The 20,987-nt window shown below is 35.5% G+C and overlaps 1 protein-coding gene across 10 annotated transcripts in view; it reads left to right on the top strand.

The window, feature by feature from the left end:
• The window catches only part of TMEM68 (transmembrane protein 68), a 39,346-nt gene that overhangs the window by 4,927 nt on the left and 13,432 nt on the right, over positions 1–20,987 (top strand). For 8 of the 10 annotated variants that reach the window (XR_014018863.1, XM_081266830.1, XM_081266832.1 and 5 more), the window contains 3 exons: positions 496–889; positions 16,352–16,519; positions 18,916–19,109. Coding sequence is in view for 9 of the 10 variants with exons in the window: in XM_081266830.1 (XP_081122956.1) it covers positions 565–889; positions 16,352–16,519; positions 18,916–19,109 (687 nt within the window). In the remaining variant the exon portion in view is untranslated. The remainder of the gene's footprint in view (positions 1–495; positions 890–16,351; positions 16,520–18,915; positions 19,110–20,987) is intronic. The other 2 variants (XM_081266828.1, XM_081266835.1) reach the window with 1 other exon arrangement.

Genomic DNA, 20,987 nt, shown 5'->3' with positions numbered 1-20,987 from the left:
TTTTTTATTATATAATGCCAAAAGAATAGATAGCTTTTCTGTGAACCTGTTTCTTTATAAAAGACAGTATCCAAAAATGTATGTCATCATTTTCTAAAGAATTTGGTTATTTTTTACCAAATTAACTATTAATGTTTTCTTTTGTGAAGAACATATTTAATTTCAACATAATCTTGTATAAGACCTAAATGTTCAATATCTGTATTTGAGATATGAGTCAAATTATGAAAAATGAATAAAATCTGAAATTTCATTCATCAGTTTTTTCTTCTTTCACTTACAGCTTGCAAGTTATTTCAAAAGCTAAACCCAACACATTCATGAGTAAACAGTTGAAACCTTATCATTTTCACATGTAAACCTGCAACAAAGTTAAGCATTAATCATCTACTTATTTTTGGTATTAAGAAATGACTAGATATGCTACTTATGTAGACTCTAACATTTAACTTTGTATCTCTGAAGAGAATAACTATGAATTATTTTTCCTTCTAGTGTCAAAATTAAAGACCTGCTATGGCAATGAAGAAAGAGATTGAATTTGTCATTTTCACCTAAAGAAAAATGATAGACAAAAATCAAACCTGTGCTTCAGGACAGGATTCTATACCCTATATGACCTGTCTGATTCACATACTCGAAGAATGGTTTGGTGTGGAGCAATTGGAGGACTATTTGAATTTTGCAAACCATCTCTTGTGGGTTTTTACACCACTAATTCTTTTAATACTTCCTTATTTTACTATCTTTCTTCTCTATCTTACTATTATTTTCTTACACATTTATAAGAGGAAAAATGTATTAAAAGAAGCTTATTCTCATAATTTATGGGACGGTGCAAGGAAAACAGTGGCAACTCTGTGGGATGGACATGCAGCAGTTTGGCATGGTAAGCAAGAATGTTTTGATTTCTATGTGTTGCTGTCTCTGTGTGGCACTGAACCTATTTTATCATTCTGTTTTATTAATTGAGAAGATACTAATAAAAATAATGGAAGTGATATTCCTTGTTACCTATTTGCTTGCATTGTACACATGTATGGTTTTCTTAAAATGACTTTCCCCAAACAGGCTAAGAGAGGTTATTTGTCATGGTACACTAGGAAGCAGAGCACGATGTAACCTCTGACATCCGGCTCTAAGTCTTGTGCTCTATGTCTTATAGTAAATCTGTCCAGGTTTGGGGATCCGGGGTCAAAAGTCACAGTGTACAGCAAGTTTGCAAACAGCAACTATATACCTTTGATATTTTGAGTTCTTAATGTTTCTTTATTACTGTTAAAGTCCCGGCTTGTCAGTAGGAGCTCTCATATACTCTCATTGTTTTTCATAAGGCAAAATGATATTTCATCAATGTACACATGCTTGTCTACAGAGGCTACATCTGTGTGGACTGTTATTGTTGATTGAGTTTAAGACAGTAATTAGGAAATTTTGTGGCATCATTTATACTGCTTGCTGGGAAACATCCCCCTCCCACACATATAAACCCTTATATCTCAAGATCATATAGAGTAAGACATTTCAATTTATTTATATTACAGGAGACATGGTTTGATTTAGTAGATTTAAGCAGGAAATTTATTTTGTAGCAAAATGTATAATTTTAAGATATTTTTAGGTATTGGAGGAAATATTTAATTCTTAATCCGCTTAAATCTTTTATTATTGGTAGCTTAACATTTTATTAGGAGAAGTTATACTTCTTAAAATATTGGTTTTCTTTACCCTATTTTTTAGTAACATGAATAAAAGGCATTTATGTGCACATTTAGATTTTGTAAATTGCTGTCAAGTCAATTTTAATTATACTTTTAAAAGAATCTTTCATTTTTTAATAACAATATACATTGCAAAAACGTAGTGATACTGAAAAATACAAAGAAAAAAACAATCACCTAACATTTACCATGCAAATGAGTTCTATTAAAAATGTTGGTATGCCTGTCATTTAAAAAAAGTCTTTATTATTGTTATATGCATGGCAGATTAATATTTTTCATGTCACTAAGCCTTCTCATAAATATGATTTTTAATGGCTTCATGGAATTCTGTAAATCCTATAATTATTTAGTTACCTATCATTAAACAGTAATTTGTTTGTAATTACTGTTATTTTAAATATTCTTATATTAATTATTATTCATTTTAATTATCACATAAATATCTTTGTATAAAATCTTTCCATTGTTTTTTATTTTGAAGTTATATTTTTGTCCTGAGACTGAGTGTAATGTAAAATGTAGTGTAATGTAAAAATCTACGCTTTTTCAAGATTTTGTGATTCTTATGTGTTGTGTAGCATATGGCTATACTATGTGGAGGAACATTAGTTTGATGTTTCTTAAATGTCTCCATTTCTAGGTAGTTTACTTGGTGATAGGCAGTGAACTCCTTTTCCTACAGTCTTATAATACTCTTTAAACTAAAAACTTTGGACCCATTTTTTAAAAAGCATTATTCCTAGAATATATGAAAAACGTTTTAAAATGCTGGACTCTTAATGTTTAATGATTTCCCCCTAAAAATTAATAAAGAAGTGTCCTCAATAAATATCTATTTTTGAGAAAATTAAAATCTGTGTATTTTGGTACAACTGTCAAAGTAATGCGAATCATAACATTTGCTTTAGGAAAATAAGGAACATTTTCTCTTTGAGATATTTACTCATTTGTTTAATCTTAGGTATATGTTATTGTGGTTTTCATTTTTGTTTTACAAGGGAGTTTATTCCTTGTCTAAAAATAATGTTTATGCTTACTTACTTCCAGTGTAACTTATTCAATTCATTGGCAATAGAAAAATTTTGGAAAATGTAGGCATTTGACTGAAGAGGTAGTCTGACCATATGACTTGTTACTTATAATACACGAATACTGGTTTTTAAAAAATCGACCAATGTAACACAAACCCTAACTTTCTTTACTGCATATTTTGTTATTTTTAAAGAATTGGACACATTTTATTCACTAAAAGCATCCTATAGATTAAACCATAGGCAATAAAGGTTTTTATAGGAAAATTAAATTGAGATATCAAGAAGACATCCTGTCTGTACTTCTGTTGGATAAAAATTTTGTTTCACCTGTTTGTCATTTATGCAACTAGGCTTTCCCAATTTATTGGCTGTCTAATACTTGGGAAAAATTTTGGAAAATGTAGGCATTTGACTAAAGAGGTAGTCTGACCATATGACTTATAATTTACCTTTTTTTCCTTCTCTCCCCTTCCTTTTTTCCCCCTTTACTCTCCTCCTCTCCCCTTCTGCAATAATTATGAGTTTTTAAAAATTGCATTTAAAAAATACAGAATTACAGAAAAATTGCCATAACAGTATCAGGAGTTTCCATATATACTTCACCCAGTTTCCTTGAAAGTTAGTATCTTTATATAAGCTTCATATACTACTATTAAATTATAGTTTTTACTCCTATTTTGTTTTATTTATGGTGCTGGGGGTTGTACGGAAAGCCTTACGCATCAAAGCAGGTGGTGTCCTATTAAGCTATATTTCTATCTTTACTCAAATTTTAAACTTTCTTGTAAGTGTTCCTTTTTTAGGATCTCTTGTTGCATTTAGTTGTCATATCTTCTCCAGTCTCTGGCAGTTTCTTAGTTTTGTTTTTTTTTTTTTTTTTTTTGGTCTTTCATGACCTTGGCACCTTGTTTACTTGTTTTGGCACTGGTTAGTTGCTTTAGATTTTCTCTCAGTTTGAATTTGATGTTTTTTATAGTTAGATTGAGTTTGTGAATTTTTGACAAGAATACCACACAAATGATGCTGGGTACTTCTCAGTGCCTTATATTACAGGAGTTATGATGTAACTGGTTATTATAACTTCAATCACTTGTTCAAGAAGATGTCTGCCAGGTTTCTATATTATAAAGTTTCTTCTTTTTTCTTTGTAATTGATAAAGATTTGAGGAAGCTACTTTAACTTTTTCAAAAAGGATATTTTTCTGAATCTCAATTCTTTTATTCTAAATGAGTTGTTACAAAGATTCAGTGAAATTTCATGTAAAATGTTAGCATAATTTGTTATATACAAAATTTCAATAAACATTAAGTGTCATAATTATAAAGCACCTTTCTCTGATAATTTGGAAGGCACTAGAATATGAACCCCTTGTCTCTTGGTCATTATTTAGTTCAACTTAGCATATTTAATGAGTCCCTAAGATATTAAAAATACAGTTTTAGGGTATCATATTTTTACAGTTATTCCTGGTAAGGAAGGTATTTTGCTATCCAGTATGCATACATGTGTATATACTGTTTTATGGAAAGTATATATGCTTTCTATATATAATGTATTATGTTTTCTGTTCTTTTTTAATAAGAAAAATGTTGATGATAACTCACCAGAGTTATTTCACACTGGAATAAGTTTATTTCATAAGTCATAACCAGCAATTGAAAATCATAGGTCTAGTTTATCATGTACATACCTGTGGTATGGAGCAAGAATACAGACTTTGGAGTTGGGCAAATGTAGGTTTATATCCTGGTCCCTCTGTGTGACCTTGGATAATTTATTTTCTTTTCCTACAGGACAAAAATAAAAGGATTATTCACAGAGGAGGTAGCCTTTGAACAAGGCTTTGAAGAATGAATAGTACCAATAAAGTAACTATTTCTTACCACTGTACTTACAGACTAAATGAAATGGCCAGTGCTATAAGAAAATAGAAATGATCAAAATTGCTTCAGAAAGAAGAGAGAAACAAAATAGACCAAGAATCATAAAAGAAATTAAAACAGTATCCAAAGTTATCTTTCTCCTCCCTCCACGAAGGGCCCAGAGTACACAAGTTCCACTATTTCAAGAAATTAATCATGTCAATCTTTTTTTTTTATTGTTGATCGTTCAAAACATTACATAGTTCTTAATATATCATATTTCACAGTTTGATTCAAGTGGGTTATGAACTCCCATTTTTACCCTGTATACAGATTGCTGTATCACATCAGTTACACTTCCATTGATTTACATATTGCCATTCTAGTGTCTGATGTATTCTGCTGTCTATCCTATTCTCTACTATCCCCCCTCCCCTCCCCTCCCCTCCCCTCCCCTCCCCTCCCCATTTCTCTCTCTACCCCCTCTACTGTAAATCATTTCTTCCACTTGTATTATTCTTCTCTTACCCTTCATTTCCTCTTATATGTAATTTTGTAAAACCCTGAGGATCACCTTCCATTTCCATGCGATTTCCCTTCTCACTCCCTTTCCCTCCCACCTCTCTTCCCTGTTTAATGTTAATCTTCTTCTCAAGCTCTTCGTCCCTACCCTGTCCTTGGTTACTCCCCTTATATCAAAGCAGTCATTTGGCATTTGTTTTTTAAGCATTGGCTAGCTTCACTTAGCATAATCTGCTCTAATGCCATCCATTTCCCTCCAAATTCTATGATTTTGTCATTTTTTAATGCAGAGTAATACTCCATTGTGTATAAATGTCACATTTTTTTTTTATCCATTCATCTATTGAAGGGCATCTAGGTTGGTTCCACAATCTTGCTATCGTGAATTGTGCTGCTATGAACATCGATGTAGCAGTGTCCCTGTAGCATGCTCTTATTAGGTCTTTAGGGAATAGACCGAGAAGGGGAATAGCTGGGTCAAATGGTGGTTCCATTCCCAGCTTTCCAAGAAATCTCCATACTGCTTTCCAAATTGGCTGCACCAATTTGCAGTCCCACCAACAATGAACAAGTGTACCCTTTTCCCCGCATCCTCTCCAGCACTTGTTGTTGTTTGCCTTCATAGTGGCTGCCAATCTTACTGGAGTGAGATGGTATCTTAGGGTGGTTTTGATTTGCATTTCTCTGACTGCTAGCGATGGTGAGCATTTTTTCATGTACTTATTAATTGATTGTATGTCCTCCTCTGAGAAGTGTCTGTTCAGGTCCTTGGCCCATTTGTTGATTGGGTTATTTTTTATCTTATTGTCTAATTTTTTGAGTTCTTTGTATACTCTGGATATTAGGGCTCTATCTGAAGTGTGTGGAGTAAAGATTTGTTCCCAGGATGTAGGCTCCCTGTTTACCTCTCTTATTGTTTCTTTTGCTGAGAAAAAACTTTTTAGTTTGAGTAAGTCCCATTTGTTGATTCTAGTTGTTAACTCTTGTGCTATGGGTGTCCTATTGAGGAATTTGGAGCCCGACCCCACAGTATGTAGATCATAGCCAACTTTTTCTTCTATCAGACGCCGTGTCTCTGATTTAATATCAAGCTCCTTGATCCATTTTGAGTTAACTTTTGTGCATGGCGAGAGAAAGGGATTCAGTTTCATTTTGATGCAAATGGATTTCCAGTTTTCCCAGCACCATTTGTTGAAGATGCTATCCTTCCTCCATTGCATGCTTTTAGCCCCTTTATCAAATATAAGATAGTTGTAGTTTTGTGGATTGGTTACTGTGTCCTCTGTTCTGTACCATTGGTCCACCCGCCTGTTTTGGTACCAGTACCATGCTGTTTTTGTTACTATTGCTCTGTAGTATAGTTTGAAGTCTGGTATCGCTATACCGCCTGATTCACACTTCCTGCTTAACATTGTTTTTGCTATTCTGGGTCTTTTATTATTCCATATGAATTTCATGATTGTTTTAACTATTTCTACAAGAAATGCTGTTGGGATTTTGATTGGCATTGCATTGAACTTATAGAGAACTTTTGGTAATATCGCCATTTTGATGATGTTAGTTCTACCTATCCATGAACAGGGTATATTTTTCCATCTTCTAAGGTCGTCTTCTATATCTCTCTTTAGGGTTCTGTAGTTTTCATTGTATAAGTCTTTCACCTCTTTTGTTAGGTTGATTCCCAAGTATTTTATTTTTGGGGGGGATATTGTGAATGGAGTAGTTGTCCTCATTTCCATTTCAGAGGATTTGTCGCTGATATACAGGAATGCATTTGATTTATGCGTGTTGATTTTATATCCTGCCACTTTGCTGAATTCATTTATTAGCTCTAATAGTTTCTTTGTAGACCCTTTTGGGTCTGCTAGGTATAGAATCATGTCATCTGCAAATAATGATAATTTAAGTTCTTCTTTTCCTATTTTTATGTCTTTAATTTCTTTCGTCTGTCTAATTGCTCTGGCCAGTGTTTCGAGGACTATGTTGAACAGAAGTGGTGAGAGAGGGCATCCCTGTCTTGTACCAGATCTTAGAGGAAATGCCTTCAATTTTTCTCCATTCAGAATGATGCTGGCCTGTGGCTTATCATAGATTGCTTTTACAATGTTGAGGTATGATCCTGTTATCCCTAATTTTTCTAGAGTTTTGAACATAAAGGGATGCTGTACTTTGTCAAATGCTTTTTCTGCATCTATCGAGATGATCATATGGTTCTTATTTTTAAGTCTATTGATGTGGTGAATAACATTTATTGATTTCCGTATATTGAACCAGCCTTGCATCCCAGGGATGAATTCTACTTGATCATGGTGTATAATTTTTTTGATATGTTTTTGAATCCGATTCGCCAGAATTTTATTGAGGACTTTTGCATCTAGGTTCATTAGAGATATTGGTCTGTAGTTTTCTTTCTTTGAAGTGTCTTTGTCTGGTTTAGGCATCAGGGTGATGTTGGCCTCGTAGAATGTATTTGGAAGTTCTCCCTCTTTTTCTATTTCCTGAAATAGCTTGAAAAGTATTGGTGTTAGTTCCTCTTTAAAGGTTTTGTAAAACTCTGCTGTATACCCATCCGGTCCTGGGCTTTTCTTAGTTGGTAGTCTTTTGATGGTTTCTTCTATTTCCTCTATTGTTATTGGTCTGTTTACGTTGTCTATATCCTCCTGACTCAATCTGGGCAGATCATATGACTTAAGAAATTTATCTATGCCTTCACTATCTTCTATTTTATTGGAGTATAAGGATTCAAAATAATTTTCTGATTATCTTCTGTATTTCTGAAGTGTCTGTTGTGATATTGCCTTTTTCATCCCGTATGCTAGTAATTTGAGTTCTCTCTCTTCTTCTCTTCGTTAGCATGGCTAAGGGTCTGTCGATTTTATCTATTTTTTCAAAGAACCAACTTTTAGTTTTGTCAACTTTTTCAATTGTTTCTTTTGTTTCGATTTCATTAATTTCAGCTCTGATTTTAATTATTTCTTGCCTTCTACTTCTTTTGCTATTGTTTTGCTCTTCTTTTTCTAGGATTTTGAGATGAAGTAGGAGATAACTTATTTGTTGGTTTTTTTCTTTTTTTAAGGAATGAACTCCAAGCAATGAATTTTCCTCTTAGAACTGCTTTCAATGTGTCCCATAGATTCCGATATGTTGTGTCTGTGTTTTCATTTAACTCTAAGAAGTTTTTAATTTCCTCCTTGATGTCTTCTAAAACCCATTGATCATTCAGTAACCTATTGTTCATTCTCCAAGTGATGCATGATTTTTCCTTCCTTTTTTTATCATTGATTTTCAGTTTCATTCCATTATGATCAGATAAGATGCATGATATTATCTCTACTCCTTTATATTGTCTAAGAGTTGCCCTGTGACATAATATATGATCTATTTTTGAGATAGATCCATGTGCTGCTGAGAAGAAAGTGTAACTGCTTGATGTTGGGTGGTATATTCTGTATATGCCAATTAAGTCTAGGTTGTTAATTGTGTTATTGAGTTCTATAGTTTCCTTATTCAACTTTTGTTTGGAAGATCTGTCCAGTGGTGAGAGAGGTGTGTTGAAGTCTCCCATGATTATTGTATGGTGGTCTATTAGACTCTTGAACTTGAGAAGAGTTTGCTTGACGAACATAGCTGCACCATTGTTTGGGGCATATATATTTATGATTGTTATGTCTTGTTGGTGTATGGTTCCCTTGAGCAGTATGCAGTGTCCCTCTTTATCCCTTTTGATTAACTTTGGCTTGAAATCTATTTTATTAGATATGAGTATGGACAGTCCTGCTTGTTTCCGCAGTCCATATGAGTGGTATGATTTTTCCCAACCTTTCACCTTCAGTCTATGTATATCTTTTCCTATCAAATGCGTCTCCTGTAGGCAGCATATTGTTGGGTCTTGTTTTGTGATCCATTCAACTAACCTGTGTCTCTTAATTGGTGAGTTTAAGCCATTAACATTTAGGGTTATTATTGAGATATGGTTTGTTCTTCCAGCCATATTTGTTTATTAATGTTACTAAACCTGATTTGTTTTCCTCTTTGATTATTTTCCCCCCTTTACTGTCCTACCTCCCACTGTTGGTTTTCATTGTTATTTTCCATTTCCTCTTCCTGTAATGTTTTGCCAAGGATTTTTTGAAGAGATGGTTTTCTAGCTGCGAATTTTTTTAGCTTTTGTTTATCGTGGAAGGTTTTAATTTTTTCTTCCATCCTGAAGCTTAATTTCGCCGGATACACGATTCTTGGTTGGAACCCATTATTTTTCAGTGTTTGAAATATGTTATTCCAGGATCTTCTAGCTTTCAGAGTCTGTGTTGAGAGATCAGCTGTTATCCTGATTGGTTTACCCCTAAATGTAATCTGCTTCCTTTCTCTTGTAGCTTTTAAAATTCTCTCCTTATTCTGTATGTTGGGCATCTTCATTATAATGTGTCTAGGTGTGGATCTCTTATGATTTTGCACATTCGGCGTCCTGTAGGCTTCTAGGATTTGGGATTCTGTCTCATTCTTCAAGTCTGGGAAGTTTTCTCGTATTATTTCATTGAATAGATTGTTTATTCCTTTGGTTTGTAGCTCTGTGCCTTCCTGTATCCCAATGACTCTTAAGTTTGGTCTTTTAATGTTATCCCATATTTCTTGGATGTTCTGCTCATGGTTTCTTAGCAGTCTTGCTGAGCTGTCTATGTTCTTTTCAAGTTGAAATACTTTGTCTTCATTGTCTGATGTTCTCTCTTCTAAGTGATCTACTCTGCTGGTAGTATTCTCAATTGAGTTTTTAAGTTGGTTCCTGCATTTCTAGGATTTCTATTTGTTTTTTTTTATTACCTCTATCTCCCTGTGTAATTGATCTTTTACTTCCTGGATTTGTTTATGTAGTTCCTTGTCAAAGTGATCTTTCTTTTTTTTTTTTTTAATTGGTTGTTCACAACATTACAAAGCTCTTGACATATCATATTTCATACATTAGATTGAAGTGGGTTATGAACCCCCAATTTTACCCCAAATGCAGATTGCAGAATCACGTCGGTTACACATCCACAATTTTACATAATGCCCTATTAGTAATTGTTGTATTCTGCAACCTTTCCTATCCCCTACTATCCCCCCCCTCCCATCTTCTCTCTCTACCCCATCTACTGTAATTCATTTCTCTCCTTGTTTATTTTCCCATTCCCCTCACAACCTCTTATATGTAATTTTGTATAGCAATGAGGGTCTCCCTTCATTTCCATGCAATTTCAAAGTGATCTTTCATTGTCTGATTTTGCTGTCTCATGTCTTCCTTGATTCTCCAGATCATCTGAAGCATGTATATCCTGAACTCTTTTTCTGACATTCCATCTGTTGCAGCTATTACCTCTTCTAAAGTTGAGTTGACCTGCATTGCTTGTGGTCCTTTCTTTCCTTGTCTTTTCATACTGCTCGCGTTTCTTTCTGCTTGGTGAAACTGTTGTGTTTTTGAAATTTTCCCCCTATTTATTTATATTGCTCTTGTATATTTGGAAAATCTCCCTTTTAGGGCGGGTAGTGGTTCTGCTCCTCCTCTAATTAGGGTGATCTGTCTACCACTCTGGTCGGTTGCAGGTCTGCCCACCCTGTGGGTGCGGGTGGCGGCTCTGCTCTGCCCGCACTCCAGTTGTGGTGACGTAACTACCACGCCCTCAGGTCGTTGGTCCTGATCCCGATGTCGGCAGCGGCTCTGCTCGGCCCCTACTCCAATTGGTGTGACGTGTCTACCACGCTGGCAGGCCTCTAGGCCTGTTCCGCCGGTGGGTTGCAGGTCTGCCTACCTTGTGGGCTCGGGCGGCAGTTCTGCTCAGCCCCCACTCCCAATGGGGGTACCTGACTGCCTCTCCAATGGGTCGCTGGGTGCTGGGCCTTTTCCGGACACGGGCGGCGGCTCTGCTCCACCCCCGCTCCAACCAGTGTGACGTGACTGCCTCGGTGCTACGTGTCCACCACGCTGGCAGGCTACCGGGCCTGTCCTGCCAGTGGGACGCAGGTCTGCCTACCTTGCAGGCTCAGACGGCGGCTCTGCACAGCCCCTACTCCAAATGGGGTGACTTGGCTACCACGACATCGGGTTTCTGGTCCTGTTCTAGGCGTGGGCGGCTACTCTCTTCGGCCCCAGCTGCAGTTGGGGTGTCCTGATACCACGCCGGCGGGTCACTTGGCCTGTTCTGGGCGCAGGCGGCAGCTCCACTCTGCCCCCCTGGTCCCCACAGCACCCAGCAGGACCCGGACCGAGAAGCAGTCACTGCAGGTTCCCCAACCCTGGGCCAAAGCAGCTTCGGGAGCTAGAACCCGGCCTCTCCGATCCCGGCTCACGCTCTGCTAGGAGCAGGCTCCAAGGAGCGACCCCCGTGGGTTCCCCTGCCCCAGGCCAAAGCAACTCCAGGAGCCAGAGCCCGGCCGCTCCAAGCTCTCCGATCTCGGTGCACACTCCGCTGGGAGCAGGCTCAAAGACGCAGTCCCCGCGGGCTCCCCAGCCCTGGGCCAAAACTGTTCTGGGAGTCAGAACCCAGCCGCCCCGAACTCAGCGCACGCTCCACTTGGAGCTGGCCTCAACATGCAGTCTCCGCAGGTTCCCCAGCCCTGGGCCTAAGCAGCCCCGGGAACCAGATTCTGGCCGCTCAGAGCCTGGCGCACGCCTTGCCAGGAGCGAGCCCCTAGGAGTATTCTCCACTGGTTCTCCAGCCCCGAGCCTGAGCGATCTGTCTGCGAGACGCAGGCAAATACCAGCCTGAAATCACCTGTTCTGTAGCTGAATGAGCTGAGATCAGTAGAAAACAGGGATGATTACATCAGCTCTCCAAGATGGCAGCTGCTGTCCTCCTCCGTGGTCCAACCGGTGTCGAGATCCGAACTGGACCGCTTCTCTCCTCTGTCTCAAAGCCGGAACTCAGCACTAAGCACGGCCATTGCACCACTGGCAGGAGCCCCCAGAATCCGCATCGCTGCACCCCCGCTCCGGCACCTCGCCGCTTCCCAGCGCGCGCCGCAGACTCCAGCTGCGGGGCACGACCCTCCGTGCAGAGAAATCGCCCGCTTCCGAGCCCCCGCAGCCGAACCTCGCGCGATGGAAATCCGTCCACTAGATTCTGGAGCACCTCAATTTCACTGGAAATTCCCAACAAGATAGCCTTCAGCTGTTTCACCTCGTCTTTCTCCCGCACAGGGACGCGGCGCACTGGGGTGATGCACTCCCTTCGCCGCCATCTTCCCCCTCTCATGTCAATCTTAAAAGCAAACTGTAGTTCCAATAATAGGGAACTTTACAAGGATGCTGTTACCACTAGTATTTAATATTGTCGAGGTGGAGGCTAGAAGTAGGAAGTGTAAACAATTAGAAAATAAGAGACACTTGAAAGAAGCAGACTTAGTATTAATAAGATATTTAACCAAGGGATATAGTGGCCCATAAAATTAAGTGGCCCACATGTCGTCAATAGTCATTTTAAAAATGGTTATCTTAATGGGGCTGGAGATGTGGCTCAAGCAGTAGCACGCTCACTTGGCATGCGTGGGGCACCAGGTTTGATTCTCAGCACCACATAAAAATAAAAATAAAGATGTTGTGTCTACCGAAAAACTAAAAAAATAAATATTAAATAATTCTCTCTCTCTTTAAAAAAAATGGTTATCTTAAACCATTAATTTTTGCTAGACAGGAAATATTGTATTTAAGGGCTAATTCTAACAAAACATTTGAGAACTGTGTGGAGAAACTGTGTATGTGGAACTCAAAAAGAACTGAATGGATAGAAAATCTCTACAGTACATATTCCAAATTCATCTATTAATTTCTTGCAATTCCAAATGATTTTTTCATCCAACTTATAAAATTTGTATCAAAGAATAAATAGGAATAACCAAGACCAATTTGAGAAAACAAAAGTATTTTCCTCCTCATGGAAAAAACATTAACATTATTTATCCTGATTAAAATTGTGGTATTGGTACAGGGAAAGAATCATCATTTATAAATCAAACAGATTAAAGAGTTCAGAAATGTGAATTTGGTAAGTGATAAAAGTGGTATTTCAGACCAATAGGAAGAGTTACAGGAAAGTATTTGATAATTTTTAAGTAGGGAAGATCTAAGGCAGAAAAGTAAAAGCTCTTTTAAAAAGAAGAGCAAGGATAGTGGAAGGAGACGGTTATCATTATACAAAATTCATGTATGAAGATGTGACTTTGGTGTCAACATACCTTATATACAAACAGAGATTTGATAAATTGTGGTATAAAGGTGTATTAAGAATTGCAGTGCAAAACAATTATGAATGTAATGCACTCCTCTATTGTGATGTATGTAAGAAACAATAAAAAAAAGACATAGTAAGCTAAATGCAGTACAGATCAGCACAACTTATTTTCAATAAGCCTTAGAAGATAAATTAGAAAAAAAATCAACTTAAAAATAGCCTAAGGGGGGCTGGGGTTGTGACTCAGTGGTAGAGCGCTGGCCTAGCATATGCGAGGTGCTGGGTTCGATCCTCAGCACCACATAAAAATAAGTATAAATAAAATGAAGGTATTGTGTTCAACTACAACTAAAATATTTTTTAAAAAGAGTTTGAAATTTTCTTTAAAAAATAGCCATAATTGTACTCAGTAGATACCATTTGTTAAACAGACCATCAAATAAAATGCAGAGTGTATTCAGAGCTAGAAGATGAATTATTTGTGGATGAGAAGTATACTGAATGACCAATCTGAAAAGGTAGACAAAGCTAGGGTTTTGTTTGTTTGTTTTTTAGTACCAGGGATTGAACTCAGGGGCATTCAACCACTATGCCACATTCCCAGCCCTATTTTTTGTATTTTATTTAGAGACAGGGTCTCACTGAATTGTTTAGCAACTCGCCATCGCTGAGGCTGGCTTTGAACTCTTAATCTTCCTGAGCTGCTGGGATTACAGGTGTGCGCTACCACACCCTAGGAAGCTAGGGATTTTGAAGGATGTTGAATCTGTGCTCAGGAATTTGGACTATTTTGTAGGAAGTTTAGTTCTAATTGCTTTTCTGAGGAAGATCCAGAAGGGCAACCTCACCATTAAATTATCATAATGTGTAGGTGAATAGGCTTAAAAATGAATTTCTGATGGCAAATTTAAAAGGGATTTATCTCTTAGGAGAAGGTTATCATTATCTGAATTTATGATACTGGTGTCTAAAGCCAAAAGGCAGTTAACTCACTTACATAATAAATCTTTGCCATTAGAAGATACCTGAGTTTCATACTACTGACCTTCATATCCTCTCCAGTAAGCTAATCCACATGAGAAAACCAGAAAATCAGGTTGATGCCTGGTAAGCATGGTATCAGAGCAGAGAAGAAATAAATTTGTATTTAATGATATCAAATAAAAGAGCTACATAGAGAATATGGCTATTCTTATTCATGGGACCCAGATGACTCAAAATCTGCAGATTGATTGTCCCTTCTTGGAAGTGACAATAATTATCTTTGGGACTGCCTTCTCTGAGATTCCATTGCTCATCAAATCCCCCTAAGTTTGGTGTACTGCAGGTGGGAGCTGATGGAAGTACATTTTGAAACTGATATTGAGAAAGAAGGCGATAGATTTGAGTCTTTGGAGATAAAATGCCCAGAACCTGGTGACTAGGTAGAGTCTGAGCTGTACAGTTAGGGAAACAGGGGGCATGAAATGCTCCAATTAAAGCAACCACAGGAACAGAAGCACAAAAGTGGGAAAGTATATTCAGGGAGCTACAGTTAGTTCATTTGATACATGAATCATCTAATGTCACTCAATAAGCTGCTGGGATCTAAAAGGCCTTGAGAAGTTTGCACTGCAGTAGTAATCCACTGATAATTTCTGGGAAGAGAATGATATGATCATATCTGTGCTTTAAAGTGACTTAATTAAATAATGTTGGGACTTAATGCTTAGTGGCACTGTGACAAACTATTGTTTTTCATTAATTGATTATTTGAATTTGCTTTCAACTAGGTGATTTGGCAAATAGTTATGCAAATAGATCATTTATTTCATATTTTTAAATGTTCTGTAAGCCAGAGAGAACCTCAGGAATATTCTGTATAGAATATCCTTCAACAGAGTATTTTATTTCTCAGAAAATTTCTCCAGATGTATAGTTGATCCTTTTGGTAAGTTCATACAACCTCAGTAATTGAATTACTTGAATTAGAATTAAGAAATTAGAAAGAAAATAAGTGAACAATACTTGGAAAAAATGTTAAGTGAATGAATAAAAACAATCATATTCCCTTCTGTGGAAAAATCATATAAGATCAAAAGTATTATAGAATATATAAGGTTCAAAAAATATTCCAACTTAACATAATATTAGAATTTAAAACCAGTATAAAATTTTAATCAGCTTAAAATTGGAATCACAGCTCTGAACTATCAAACATACTTTCTTAAAAGACTTGCTTCTTTAGCTTTATGGTACTCAAAAAGTGAGTTTGTAGACACCTGGCTTTTTCTTATTAGGGAGCCAGTGATGCTCTCTGTGATTACAGAGTTACTAATTCTCATTTTCTCCTTTTCTGTATTTTTAACCCATCTCCTATCAGTGAGAACCCTGGCTCCCCTTATACTTAATCTGTTTATTCATTTTATCAATCCCCCTCTGTGTAACCTATCTCCTATCATTGCCACCATTCTTAACACTCTTGGATATCCTCTTACTCTGCTTCAGTCAGAAATCCCAGGCCAAGTCATGAACCACACTGCACAGTACCCTTCTTTATCTGCTCAGGCCATGTTGCCCTACACCAGGCCACCCCTCCTACACAGACACTTCCTTAGCCCACTCATCTCTGACCCCCTCATACCTTGTCACCTGGCTCTGACTTACGTGCTTGCCGCACCTTGGATCCCCTTCTTTTTGTACTCAACCTTATCACCTTGTGCCAGGCTCTTTCTGCATTGGTGTTGTCATGACTCTGCTCTGCTCCTGTCCGCTCTGTGGATGCCTCCCTCACTCTGCATTACTCCAGCCCTTGTTCTGGGCCACCTCTCCATGCCAGTGCACACTCATCCTGTCCCACTTTATGGCTCTAGAACTGGAAGCAATAAAGGGAAAGGGAAAGAGGGAATAAAAAGGGAAATGGCAAGAGAACCATTAAGAATACTAAGCTTTTGAATTATTGACTATCCTTTAGTACAGATAAACTAATAAATATATTTTAAGTATTTGCATTTTGTCTTTTGAACAGGTTATGAAGTTCATGGGATGGAAAAAATACCAAAAGAAGGACCAGCACTTATAATTTTTTATCATGGAGCTATTCCCATAGATTTTTACTACTTTATGGCTAAAATTTTTATTCACAAAGGCAGAACTTGCCGAGTAGTGGCTGATCACTTTGTCTTTAAAATTCCAGGTAAATTTGTCACTGTAGAAAATTATAGAAAGATATTTAGTCATCATGATTAAATTATATGGCCGTCTATCTTTGAGGTCTTTAGTATCATTTACATGGCAGTCTATCTTTGAAGTCTTTAGTATCATTTGGAAAAGACGTTTGCCTTCTGGCCTCAAACACCTGTTTTTAGGTGATCTTCTTGCCTTAGCCTCCCAAGTTGCTGGAACTATAGGTATGTGCCACTGTGTAAGGCTTAAATCTTGAAATTTATTTTAATTTTTGGTGCTCAGGAATCAAATCCAGGGCATTGTGTGTGCTAGGCAAGTGCCTTGCCACTGAGCTGAAGCAAGGCCAAATATTGAATTTTATATTCTGATTTTTGCAAAAGCAGTGTAAATTTTGATGTAGAAGGTAGTTATTTTTCATATGATGATTTTTTTTCATGAGATGTTGATTTTTTTGTTTAATTTTACTGTAAGGGGTTAATAGCTTTCAATTTGATAGCAGATCAAAATTATAAAAAAAATTAGCCTAGATATATGGTGTCTTCATCATTTTGCTACCCTAAAGAATATATGTGTTTTGTCTCCTATTACACAATTTGCCTAGATTCAAACTCTAAGATTGAAGACTATATTCTTTTTAATGTGTTCATAAAGTCTTAGTGCCTTTTTAAAGAGATTAATTAGCCAAATGGTTTCAAACACTAGAGTTTTAAAAAGATTCTTGAATGAATTAATTTTGATGAATCTTTTTTTCTGTTACTAAATCATTGGAAACAAGTCAGGAATGTTGATTGCTTGTTCTGAACTAATAAAAATAAAGCTTATCTTATCAACCAGACAGACACAAACTTGGTAGTGAATTAAGTAATGATCTACTTCAGTACTTTTCATAACATGTTAGTGCTTTGGGTATCATTGTATCACTAAACACTCATTTCTACTTTGTATATAAGTTAAGCTGAAGATTTTCCATTTAAAAGTAACATTGCCACCTAATAATTTTAGAAATTGGAAAACAAAGAACATTATTATAATCTTACCATTCCAATATAGCCAGTTATTTGATTTACTTCATTTTTAATTTACCTAATTTTGTGGGTTTTCTGGAGAAGTTTTCATGTAAACATCAACATTTTGCTGATTTATAAGGAGCAGTTGATGTTATGACTAATATGTGTACTTTACTATTTTTCATTTATCAAACATTAGGTTACTTCCATTTTTTTCCCCTTTTTGTAAAGTGAATATTTTTAGCATTGGCTTTTCAAATAATTTTCTTCTTTTTTGATCCTGTAACATCTCGACATTGATTTATTTTATGTCCGTCATTGCTTTCTGAAGGTATAAAATCATTATAATTCTTAGTACAAGAGAGATTTTCTGTCTTGTAATTTTTGAAACCTCCCTTATTCCTTGTTTTATTATGGAGAATGCATCTAGTTAAATCAGTGAGCTTTTAATGTAATGTTGGGTGGAAATTATTTAAATCTTAATGATTTATAATCTTGTTTCAGTCCTTTAAATGAGAAATTTGGTTAGTCTGCACAATTTTTAGGGACCATTCTTATTTCTGTGTCAAAAAGTGACGCATGTATATTAACAGTGTTCTAAAGTTCCAACATAAGATTTTATTAAAATATTTAATTGCTGGCAGGATTATGTCCTTTATCCATAAATAATTGTAATTTGAAAAGCTGTGCAATATTAAAACTTATAATTAGTTGTTCTTGAATCAAACACCTTCACTTTATTAAAAAACTATTAATAATATTTACTATTATTAATTATTTAAAAATGTATTTGTAAGATTAGCCTCACCTGACTTTTAATTTCAATAGATTTGATTATAATCTTGCCTGTTTGGGTAGAGCTAAGCATAGTCAGATTCATATTGTCTCAAGTGATTTTTAAAAGAATTAACATTAACCCCTAAAGGGTTAATGAGAGATTAGATTTGTAATTGCTAGTGGGATATTATTTCTGATTGCCCTAATAAATATTTTAGAGTGTTTTGGGCATGATATGCAATGGAAGGAGTTTGGGGACAGACATACTCAAATGGGAATCTCTCTCCTGGCACTTGTTAGCTGTGTGCTTCAGAATATCTGAGCTCAGATTTCCTCATCTGTAAAACAGAAGAATCCCTGTTTACCAATATTGCTGTGAGTTTTAAGAGTTTGAATATGTAAAATAGCCAGAATAGTAGGTGATCAGTAGAAAGTAATCAGTAGTTATGTTATTAGTAAGATATATCTAGATAATATAAATCTTATGTTAACCTTAACAGTTATTAATTTTAGAAAATAAAAAAAGTTACTGATATAAATATAGATAATCGCATACGTGTGAAGATATTTGCTCTTGGAAGAATTGAACAAGAATGTATTTAAGATCTCATCTTTCTTACAGGGTTTAGTTTATTACTTGATGTATTTTGTGCTCTACACGGACCACGAGAAAAATGTGTTGAAATTCTGAAGAGTGGTCACTTGTTAGCTATTTCACCAGGTGGAGTTCGAGAAGCCCTATTTAGTGATGAAACTTACAACATCGTATGGGGTAATCGAAAAGGCTTTGCTCAGGTTGCAATTGATGCAAAAGTGGTGAGTTGTGCAAAATTAATTATTCAACTAAAGCTTCATTAAATTTAAAATAAATGCTTAGTGAGCCAAAGTATATAAGAATATATCCCCCTTTTATTACATAGCTTAAAATTATTGTATGTAACATTTTAAAATGTGTCAGTAGAGAAATATTCTTTGTGCATAGAAAGCCATCTTACATAAAAAATGACTCTTGAAATTTTGCAAATATCCAGCAAGGTTTTATTTTACATTTAAAATCCATCTTCTTTTCATCATGTTTGTAATTTTGTACAAATAATTTCATCATTCCTTTAATTATGCTTTTTTTTTCCACTAGTGTAATCAGTTCAATTCTGTGTATGTTTTAAACCTTTGGTACTTTTGATGTGACTGAATTGGTATATTTCAGGAGTGGTTGTTAGTTTGGTAATTTTTGACCATTTCTTACAAGCAGACTGAAATAATCTGTGACTTTATCATTTTTCATCAGCTCTCTTATAAAGATAATAAACAGATATTGGTCTAATTTGGATACTAATTAAAGATTTCCTATGAGAATTTGTCAGTAAAATTAAGGATTCCTCTGAGATTCAATAAATTAATCTACTTTACAGACTGAATAATGTGAATGCCATTTTGTGCTTTTCTTTTGCCTTTGGAAAGTACTCCTTAGCACTTTGAGCTCCATATTGTTATTGTATTCTTAGAAAACACTTATGTATTACTTATGAAATGTTTCTCCTTTGCTTCTGTTAATTTTTATTTTAGATTGTCAGCAAAAGAAGTCAACAATACTTTAGATAGGGTATTAGTTATTTTTCCAGGCCTATTAGAGACTGCTGCTAATAACTTTCACATTTCAGATTTTTTGTGTTCCCATTGGTGTGGCATAAAATGACCATAAAATGACCCTTAGCTTGATTGCCCATCTTGCAAATATGGACTGTTTATTAAAAAAGAGATTATAAAGGATTCATTTTTTTTGTAACCAAAGAATAATATATGAAGAAGAATAAATGCTTTTATGTCTTAATTGCAAAGTTCCCAGTGAAATAAAATGCTTTGAGCTCTTTTCTGTATATGTAATTCCTAGAAATTACTGCTATAATGCTTTATGAGTGTGATCTTAGTTTGGGGCGAATGTACTTGCCAAAGTATTTAAATAACACAAAAATTTAAATACTACTTCCTTACAGTAGATTATAAGCTCCTTGAGGACTAGGATTTTGTATTCAAATACTTAGTATAGAGACTAGCTTTGAGTAGGCTTTTAAGTATTTGAGTTTAGAATCAGAATTAGTATTTGAATTTAGAATAGGATTTGAGTTTTTTAAAAAAGACAGTATTAAACACTACTAGTAGAAAATAGCCTTTTGAATTTAACTTTATGTTAAATAATGTCAATAATATAGAAAATTAATTTTTAGCACATAACACTATTTTCCAGAATGTTTAAAGTTCTGATGCAGGAAATAAAAACCTAGCCTGTATAAATAACTTTGAATACAAAAGATTACAAAAGTTGTACAAAAATTAAGGAAAATCAATGCAATGCATATTAAAGCAATAATAAAAACTAAAAAGCTAATTAAACTAAAACTTAAAGATGATTGACTTTATATTTTGAAAATATATGTCTTCATATGTTTAAAGATGATACAAATCAAGTTGAAATCATAAATTCATCATGGAATTCTAATTCTTCTTTCTTAAGTTTATAGTTTTAAGCAACATTGCTTTGAAGAAGGCCTGAAAGAAATGATACAAAGAAAATAATTCTTTTTCCAATCCATAAGTTTCTAGGTAGTCAATTAAGATAATCCAGTTGATTAAGATTTTGTATAAAGATTTCAGAAATTTTATGAAAGAACTTTCTATTAGTTTAAAAACAAACAA

This window comes from Spermophilus citellus (assembly GCF_964194105.1).
Source record: "Spermophilus citellus genome assembly, chromosome: 14".
Lineage (NCBI taxonomy): Eukaryota > Metazoa > Chordata > Mammalia > Rodentia > Sciuridae > Spermophilus > Spermophilus citellus.
The sequence above is the reverse complement of the archived record's forward strand: the minus strand, read 5'-3'. Positions and strand labels throughout refer to the sequence as shown.